The sequence below is a fragment of the Aedes aegypti genome, chromosome 1 (genome assembly GCF_002204515.2).
Source record: "Aedes aegypti strain LVP_AGWG chromosome 1, AaegL5.0 Primary Assembly, whole genome shotgun sequence".
Taxonomy (NCBI): Eukaryota; Metazoa; Arthropoda; class Insecta; order Diptera; family Culicidae; genus Aedes; species Aedes aegypti.
In genome coordinates, this window is record NC_035107.1 from 171312153 (window position 1) to 171321563 (window position 9411).

At 34.0% G+C, this 9411-nt stretch overlaps 2 protein-coding genes across 2 annotated transcripts; one reads left to right on the forward strand and one right to left on the reverse strand.

The window, feature by feature from the left end:
* Nucleotides 1–1252: 1252 nt before the first annotated feature.
* On the reverse strand, nucleotides 1253–1840 carry LOC110674297. Its single transcript, XM_021838578.1, has one exon. It carries the CDS (start codon nucleotides 1838–1840, stop codon nucleotides 1253–1255), a length of 588 nt encoding a protein of 195 aa, XP_021694270.1.
* A 5080-nt stretch (nucleotides 1841–6920) lies between these two features.
* Nucleotides 6921–8455, forward strand: LOC110679265 (isochorismatase domain-containing protein 1-like). The gene is made up of 2 exons (XM_021853508.1): nucleotides 6921–7169; nucleotides 7886–8455. The coding sequence occupies exons 1-2, from the start codon at nucleotides 7038–7040 to the stop codon at nucleotides 8354–8356; spliced, it is 603 nt and encodes a 200-aa protein (XP_021709200.1). The 5' UTR covers nucleotides 6921–7037; the 3' UTR covers nucleotides 8357–8455.
* Nucleotides 8456–9411: the final 956 nt, after the last annotated feature.

The window sequence follows — 9411 nt, forward strand, 5'->3', positions numbered from 1 at the left end:
GTTTTTTTTTCTATTTTTCTGAACAATTCATATTATCTCATTAATGCAGCTTGGAAGATATGTTGAAAACTGATCTCATCTCAATTTTGACGAAAATGCAGATGGGATTGACTTGCGATTTACGGCAGATAAGATCACGAAACAAGTGACTTTAGTGACTTTTTGTTGTAAATAGTGACTTCTTAGTGACCAGGTCAAAAAAGTGACCATGTCACTCAAAAGTGACTTGCTCCTAGCCCTGCAATACTAGCATCCTTTTTAAACACAACCCGGGTAGAGGAGAATTGCAAAATAATAACAAAATTTACCATTAAAATAGAATATTTAAATAGCAAAATTTGTTCTTTGTTTGTCTGAAATAAGAGATAAAATAACATAAATAATAACTAAGTTTGTATGGCATAAAAACTAAATAATATCATATTTTGCCATTGTAATAACAAAATGATAGCAAAAATATAGGCACCCGTAATAACAAAATATGTTATTATTTAGAAATTTATAACAAAATAATAACTAAATAAGCTATTCACGAGTTGATCAAAGTAATGGTAATTTTAGTTCTTTGACTTTAATATCTAAATTTAGCATGAATGAAAAATAAACTTTTTGCTTCCCTGCTAAAAAACTTTTGTTTTTTGAATCTTTAATGCATATCGTACGAATAGTAAAATGAGCTATTATGGCAAAATGAGATATTGGTTTGTTCTCATGAATTAATTAAATAAAGTTTTCAAATATCAAAATAATGATATATTTTACTGTGATGGCAATGTTTGTTATTCTTTAGATATTTAATGTTTTTTAGTATTTTTGCACAAAAAATAAATTTTACCATGATAGTATATTTTGTTATTGATTAGTTATTACATGACTTTCAAGTATAACATATCAATGACAAATTTTGCTATGATTGTATGTTTTGCTATTGACGAGATATATAATGTCATAGATTAATAACATAATAATGGTTAAACTAGAAATCATTGCAAAATTTGTTTTTATTTTACCATTATTTTGTTATTCACCTCTACCCGGGAAGGTTGGCGCAAAAGTCAGTACAGGAAAAGGAAACTATTAGAAAACACCCTCACTTAACAGCCAATATGCATGGACATTATTTGTTGGATAGCTTAATCAATAAAAATGTATGTACGGTATTTCGATCGATCAAATCTTTATATTTTAGTTCATGAACATATATTTCACTATTTTTTCATTTACAAAGAGCATCACAATTCGCTCATCGATGTCACTGACAAATTTTCTTCTCCGTCAGGCAGGTACATTCTGACCGGGGTGGAGGCAGAAACGGAAATTTGAAGCATTCCGAAAACGAAGGAAACGGTGGCTTCGCTCTGATGCAATCTCGGGCCACCTTTTTCGGTTCGCAACGGGGAGGAATTCTAGCTTTCCCGCAGCCGGGCATCGAAGTTCGCGGGCAGAGCTGGGTTTTCACTTTGAAGCAATCGGGAGCTTGCAAGGTAGGTGGGGGTTCCATGCAAGGAGTTTTGGTCGCGACTTGAAGCTTCGATCTCCGTGGGACCCGCTGTGGTTGGATGTCATCGCAGGAGAATTTCTTCGGTTTTGCAGGTTCCGGACAGGTGTGCCACGTTTTGGATGTTTCACTGTAAGATTCAGGCTTCTTTTCCAGGGGTGGCTGGGGAGGCCGTTGCCGGCAAACTTTTTCTTTACAAGCTTTCTTCTTGCTAAAATCGGTTAGGCCGTGATCCTTGCTTGTGGATGACGACGACGAGGGACGCACTTTTGCGAGCTTCCCGAGCGCTTCTAAATTTTTCACAGAAATTCCCTTGGCAGCTTCACTTAGAATTTTATACATCTTGAAAAAGATTCGTTGGTATGATCCGAGAAAAGTTTAACCCAGTATAGGAAAAAGATCAAAAATAAATGGCTATTGAACTTGTAGAGATTTTGACAAATTTGTTACACAGACTACTTGATCAGTTAGTGGCTTTGTTGCTTGGATCATAAATTTAAAGCTAGGTATGCTGTTCCTCTCAAGAAAAGTAAAAATTTCTGCTCAAAAAATGGTCAAGAAATTTCCTACAGTGAGCTCCATACGAACTGACATTTATTTTCGACTGCGTACTGCGATCAAAGAAAAATAGTTTTCTTGAGCATTTCTTGCAAGAAATTTCCTACGCATCGAGATAGGCGATTACTTTTCTGTTAAAGTGCATACTTCGCTTTACGCAAATCTGCAATTTTTGGTATTCTTTGCACCAATAGAATTTTGATTGATATTATCCATTTAGTTTAGCTTCAGACCGAATTTCTTGAGAGAAATGAAACATCTACAACAAAATTTCGCCGACGTTTGGCGGCCATGCAACTAGTGCTACACCGGCAAATGCAAACTTTGCCGAAAATATTGATGGTAAATGAATTTTGGGTCCCGATAGCCGTAGCGGTAAACGCGCAGCTATTCAGCATGACCATGCTGAGGGTCGTGGGTTTGAAACCCGCTGGTCGAGAATCTTTTCGTAATGGAAATTTGCTCGATTCCCAGGGCATAGAGTATCATCGTACTTGCCACACGATATACACATGCAAAAATGGTCAATCGACAAAGCAAGCTCTCAGATAATAACTGTGGTAGTGCTCATAAGAACACTAATCTGAGAAGTAGGCTTTGTTCCAGTTGAAACGTAACGCCAGAAAAAAGAAGAAGTAATACATTTTCTTTTAATTCCTTTATAAGTACTTTCAATCATTACATTTTTTCTGGTATCTAGGTGTTCTGTGTTTGGTATCTGGTAAAAGTGAATTATCCTTTTGATTGGCTTAAACTTAATGTTTATGTTGTTAACATTTTGATATCCCAATATTACATATAATTTGCCGTAGCTGTACTGAATTTGTATAATGAATTACATTTACCTTCTTAAGCAAAGTATGCACTTCAACAGAAAAGTAATCGCCTATCTCGATGCGTGGGAAATTTCTTGCAAGAAACGCTCAAGAAAAGCATTTTTCTTTGATCGCAGTACGCAGTCGAAAAGAAATGTCAATTCAAATGGAGCTCACTGTAGGATTTTTCTTGACCATTTCTTTCGCAGAAATTTTTACTTTTCTTGAGCGGAACAGCATACTTAGCTTTATAAGAGAAAAAGTTTTTTAATGATCTCAACCTGCTATTTATTTATGTATTAAGCCTGATTTGCTGCTGGAAAGGAATCGCTTAAGAAATTTCTCGCCGATTCCTTGCAGAAATTTTCAACAGCGACTCCCATTTGAACTGACATTTCTTTTCAACTGCGTACTGCGATCAGAAAAAAGCGCATTCTTGATCGATTCCTTGCAGAAATTTCCCATGCATCAAGATAGGCCAAGAAATTACTTGTCAGCAGCGAATCAGGCTTTAAGCGTTACAAAAAATAATTTGATAAACCCTCGTTAACGATGTTACACCAATTTACTCGGTCCATGGCTGTGTCCCTCCAGTTTCGATTTTGGCCCACGTTCTCCAGATATTGTTGCACCTGATCAAGCTACCTCGCTGGCTGTGCTCCACGCCTTCTTTGTACCAAACGGATTCGACGCGAACACCATATTTGCAGGGTTGTTGTCCGGTAGTCTTCCAACATGCCCTGCCCAACGCACCCTTTCGGCTTTCGCCACCTTTTGGGTACAGGGTTCGCCGTAGGGGATTTTTTTTTATTATCGTACAAATTGGGCCGAAGGGTCTCAGATTTTCATGAAACTTTTTCCACAGGCAGGGCTCATGGATATATGAATAAAAAAAAATTTAGAAAAATTCAGGGTCGCCTATTTTTCCGGAAAACTCAGGTGGAAATTTTTTGTTTTCCCTTGACACTACTTACTTTGAAAAATCATAACTCAAGAACGAAGCATCGTAGAAACAAAGTTTTTATATGAAAATATAAGCAAACTTTCTCAGAAATCCAAAAAAAATATGAACTGGAAAAAGTTTTCCACAAAATTTTCCACCGTTGGGAAAATTCGTAAAGAAAAGCCGGAAAAACTATGCCCAAACTCGTGGAAAATTTTCAAAAAAATATTTTCGAGAAGGTAATTTTATAAGCTTTAATCACTGAAATTTTTGGAATGCACTTTTTTTTCGTTTTTGAGTTATGGCCAATTTTGTGAAAAATGTCCAGATGTGCCATATAAGACTTTTCTTTGAAAAATCATAACTCAAGAACGAAACATTGTAAAATTTAAAAGAAAAGCTGGAAAATCTATGCCCGAACTCGCGGAAAATTTTTATTAAAATATTTTTGAGAAGGAAACTTTATAAACTTCAATTCTAGTAACTTTTAGGATGTACTTTTTTTTTGTTCCTGAGTTATGGTCAATTTTGTAAAAAATGCAAAGATTTGCCATACATGCCTTTTCGTTTAAAAATCATGACTCAAGACTCATCATGACTTGTCGAACCGGTAATGGAGCACTTCACGCAAATTTTCATCTTTTCCGTAATCCACCAAACTCCATTCGAATGAAGCTTACTGATGAGGCCTTGGCTGATCGATCGTAGATTGCTGATTTGTGGCCGTCCAGTCCGAAGGGGTTACAGCATAAAGAATTGTATTCGTAATATTGAACTTTGTCCATTTCAACAGCTTCGGGAAAACTTTTTTCACTTTCCAAAAATTAATAACGAGGAATATACAGCTGATAGACAACACTTGCACTTTCTCACTGCTCTTTGTTAGTTTTTGGTAAACTTATGATTCTCAAGCCATTTCAACGCTTTAAACTTGAATTGGTAAATACCTATTTGTCATATTGTCTACCCATTTATTTAACTGTCAATTTTATAGTTACCCAACAGGAAAAAATTGCCTACATTCTGATTGAAGAAAACTTTGTTTCTATGTAGTTTCGTTCTTAAGAAATTTTGTTTATGAACTTATAAATTTGTAAATATATAATTCAAACAGCAACATAACGAAAAATGAGCGTATTGAAAAATATTGGAGGATTGGATCTTATTGATCGCTCTTTTCAAATATACTTTGTTTGAAAGCTGGAATAGCTAATCGGGTTTTCATTATTTGTTTTCATAAACAGTGAAAAATGTCCTGGGAAACTGATTCCATTTCAAAAATTTCATATTTTTGAGATAATTTGAGTCCGGTTCGACAAGTCATGATGAGTCTTGAGTCATGATTTTTAAACGAAAAGGCATGTATGGCAAATCTTTGCATTTTTCACAAAATTGACCATAGATCAGGAACTAAAGAAAAGTACATCCTAAAAGTTACCAGAATTGAAGCTTATAAAGTTTCTTTTTTAAAAATATTTTATTAAAAAATTTCCGCGAGTTCGGGCATAGATTTTCCAGCTTTTCTTTGTGAATTTCCCCAACGGTGGAAAACTTTTTCCAGTTCATATTTTTTTGGATTTCTGAGAAAATTTGCTTAAATTTTCATATAAAAACTTTGTTTCTACAATGTTTCGTCCTTGAATTATGATTTTTCAAAGAAAAGTCTTATATGGCACATCTGGACATTTTTCACAAAATTGGCCATAATTCAAAAACGAAAAAAAAGTGCATTCCAAAAATTTCAGTGATCAAAGCTTATAAAATTACCTTCTCGAAAATATTTTTTTGAAAATTTTCCACGAGTTCGGGCATAGTTTTTCCGGCTTTTCTTTACGAATTTTCCCAACGGTGAAAAATTTTGTGGAAAACTTTTTCCAGTTCATATTTTTTTTTGGATTTTTGAGAAAATTTGCTTTAATTTTCATATAAAAACTTTGTTTCTACGATGCTTCATTCTCGAGTTATAATTTTTCAAAGTAAAAAGTGTCAAGGGAAAACAAAAAAATTCCACTTGAGTTTTCCGGAAAAATAGGCGACCCTGAATTTTTCTCAATTTTTTTTTATTCATATATCCATGAGCCCTGCCTGTGGAAAAAGTTTCATGAAAATCTGAGACCCTTCGGCCCAAACTCGTACGGTAATAAAAAAATCCCCCGTAGAGACTAACGAGCTCGTGGTTCATTCTTCGCCAGCACACACTGTTCTCCTGCACACCGCCAAAGATGGTCTTAAGTCGTCGTTCGAACGCTCCAAGTACTTGCAGGTCCTCTTCATGGCACTTAAATATGAAGTGAATTAGACCTGGATCACTTAAATATGGAGTGTCGTAAACCTAATTTTTTTGAATATGCAGTGAAACGGTTCTGGATACGAAGAGAATCAGATCTAAATTACTGTAATATGGGTAAAATAAATCATACTGCATCGACCTAAAACTCTTAAATGTATAGTTATTCAGGCATGAATTAATTGAATATCAAGTGATTCAGTGCTAAGTTACTAGAATTAGAATATGAAGTGAATCAAATTAAATTTACTTGAATATGAAGTGAATCAGATCTTATTCACTTGAATATGAAATAAATCAGATCTGAATAATTTCAATATGAAGTGAATAAGAGCTGAATAACTTGAAAATTCAAGTTATTGTCTATTGAAGACAGCTTTATAATTAAGACAAGTAGGTGAATCAGATCTTATTCACTTGAATATGAAATAAATCAGATCTGAATAATTTCAATATGAAGTGAATAAGAGCTGAATAACTTGAAAATTCAAGTTATTGTCTATTGAAGACAGCTTTATAATTAAGACAAGTAGGTACCAGAGAAAAAAAAACAATTTAAATGTTGACAAGAAATACTAAATTGAATCTAAATAAATACGTACGACTTTTAACATTGAAAACAACATATCCCGGAAAATTGCAGCCAAATCGGATGATATCGCCATATATTTAAAATCTTAAAATTATTGAACACATAATAATCAGATTAAATATTTAAAGTTTGAAAATTAAACAGCTGGAAACAAATGAGAGTAAATTCAGTTTCTTGTTTCCATTTGTAAATTAAATTCTGCTTCCAACACTGCTTAAAAACTGCATCATTTGTTTGTCATTTTGCACCGACGGCACTTGGTGCGGATTGTTAAGTCATAGTTTTATTTTAATATTTTGTAAGATTCAATTTGAATATTCTAGATTGTTTCCAATTACGATTAAATGGCTCGTCAAATCACTAAGCTTGGTTATTTGGACGCCAAGAAAACCCTGTTTATGTTATGCGATCTGCAGGATAAATTCCGACCCGGCATGAAGATGTTCGACCCTGTGATTAAGAACACCAGCAAGTTGGTATGTATTCAGTGATTATTGTAGTTGAAATTCTATATTAAGCAAATCAAATAGGCTATCGTGGCATCCAAAATTATTGTACTATGTGATTATGATAATATATCATGCGAAATTCGTGATTTTGAGGGTGAAGGTCAATTAAATTCCATGGCATATCAAGCGTAGCCACGAACCTCCATTATTAAAAAGAGGTCACGCTAATAAAATGCTACTAATCGCTCTTATATTATTTCTCGTGTTAAGTATCATAAAGGCGTAACTGCAGTGATCGATTTCCTTTCATCGATTTTCTCTTTAGCTAGTTACTTGGCCGTGGAATGTATACAACTAATATTTTTGGTTCAATTGAAAGTTCTTATCATCTTTCGTAATACTGCATCGTAAAATGTTCCGAAAATCGATTGAATTTTTAGTATTAATGCAAAGACAGAAGTGATGGATATAATTCGATCACTGTAGAAACGTCTGTATAATTCTAATCGCGAGATATGTGTTTTTTTTTTGCAAAATTGTATTTTAGTCATTCGATATCATCAAAGGTAACACAACACATGGCAATTTATTAGCGTGGAACAAAACATTTGGTAATGAAAAGTTGGTACACATTTCCATCGACAGATTCTTATTGGAGTTGAACCAGTATGACTGTTATACAAAATGGCTAACACGCTTATAAAATTCTATTATAAGTAAAATTAATATTACCTATGTTTTAGCTTCAGGCTGGAAAAGCATTGGACGTCCCATTGATTGTAACTGAACATTATCCGGAGAAGCTGGGTCATATCGTTAAGGACTTGGACATCAAACATGCTAAAGGAATTTACGCAAAGACTCTATTCAGCATGATGACTCCAGAAGTTCATAATAAGATCAAGGAACTATTCCCAAACAATCTGGAAACCGTTGTTCTCTTCGGACTGGAATCGCACATTTGTGTGGAACAAACGGCTATGGATTTGCTGGATAATGGATATGCCGTCCATGTGGTGGCCGATTGTTCCTTGTCACGCACACTGGAGGACCGCAAATTGGCGCTGGAACGTCTGAAGCAATATGGATGTTTCGTGTCTACTAGTGAAAATGTTATTTTCAAACTAATGAGAGACAAGCAGCACCCAGCCTTTGACAGTGTTAAGGGTTTAGTACGTGAGCCATCAGTAGATACCGAACTATCGAAATTGTGAATGAAACGGTATGATGAATGGGACTTCACATGGCATTTATATTTTTGAAAAGCGTTACATATGTTTTGTATAATGAAATTATATGAAGATATGGATGAAGTTTGTGATCTTCTTGGAATATATATTTTGCTCCATAATATTGTTGTAATTTTTATTTCTACTTCAAACATTCTTTTGTTCCGAAATCCAGTTCAGTCATAAACATCACTTTTTGTCAACAATATATAACATTTCATTTGACATAGCAGTTCAAGTTTCATAAGTGAATTCAATTCACCTGCTTACATGAAATAAAAAGCGCTTTTGATATATTAAACCTCACCTATCCGAAACACAAAAAGCACTTATTCTGACAATAAAAAAATGGATTAATTTTAAACTATTTTTTTTACGACATTTGTTCCAAATTAACAACATTAGATATTCTATGTGATTCATTAGTACCAGTGAGAAAGCTTCAGACTCATTTTCAAAAGTATATTTTGCTTTCTTACTGGTATATAGCTTGTATATGTTGGTACAGCGTACACATATGCCGGCCATGTTTGAGCATGAGTATGAAAATTAGCATTATGGTGCGGCTTATTTTTCGGAAGGTCTCAAAACCTAAACTTCGTATGCTCTTCTAAATTCAAATCACATAAGAAGGGAAACCTCAAATTTTGAGCCAAATATATTAAGATTTAGAGGTGGCCCAAGTGACTTGAAGGTGAAGTGTTGATTTATGAAATATGACCTTCAGTGAAGTCTTCATAGCTTTGTTATTTTCTAACCAATTTTGAGGCTCTCTGCAGCATTCGCTTCAAAATTAAATTTAAGAATATCAAATTTGTCTATAATAAAAATAGTCTTAGTTAGAAGTAGTTTCTTTCTAAATGTTACCTTATTATACTAAAATAAATCATTTTTGTTTGAACATAACTACATCAATACTTATCCGACTCCAGATCTTTTCGCATACTTTAGAAGCATATTTGGCTGATTGTGTATGCATCAATTTCGAACAATTTATTTCGAATTGGTTGTTTAACAAAAATTATCCAGAAATACGATTT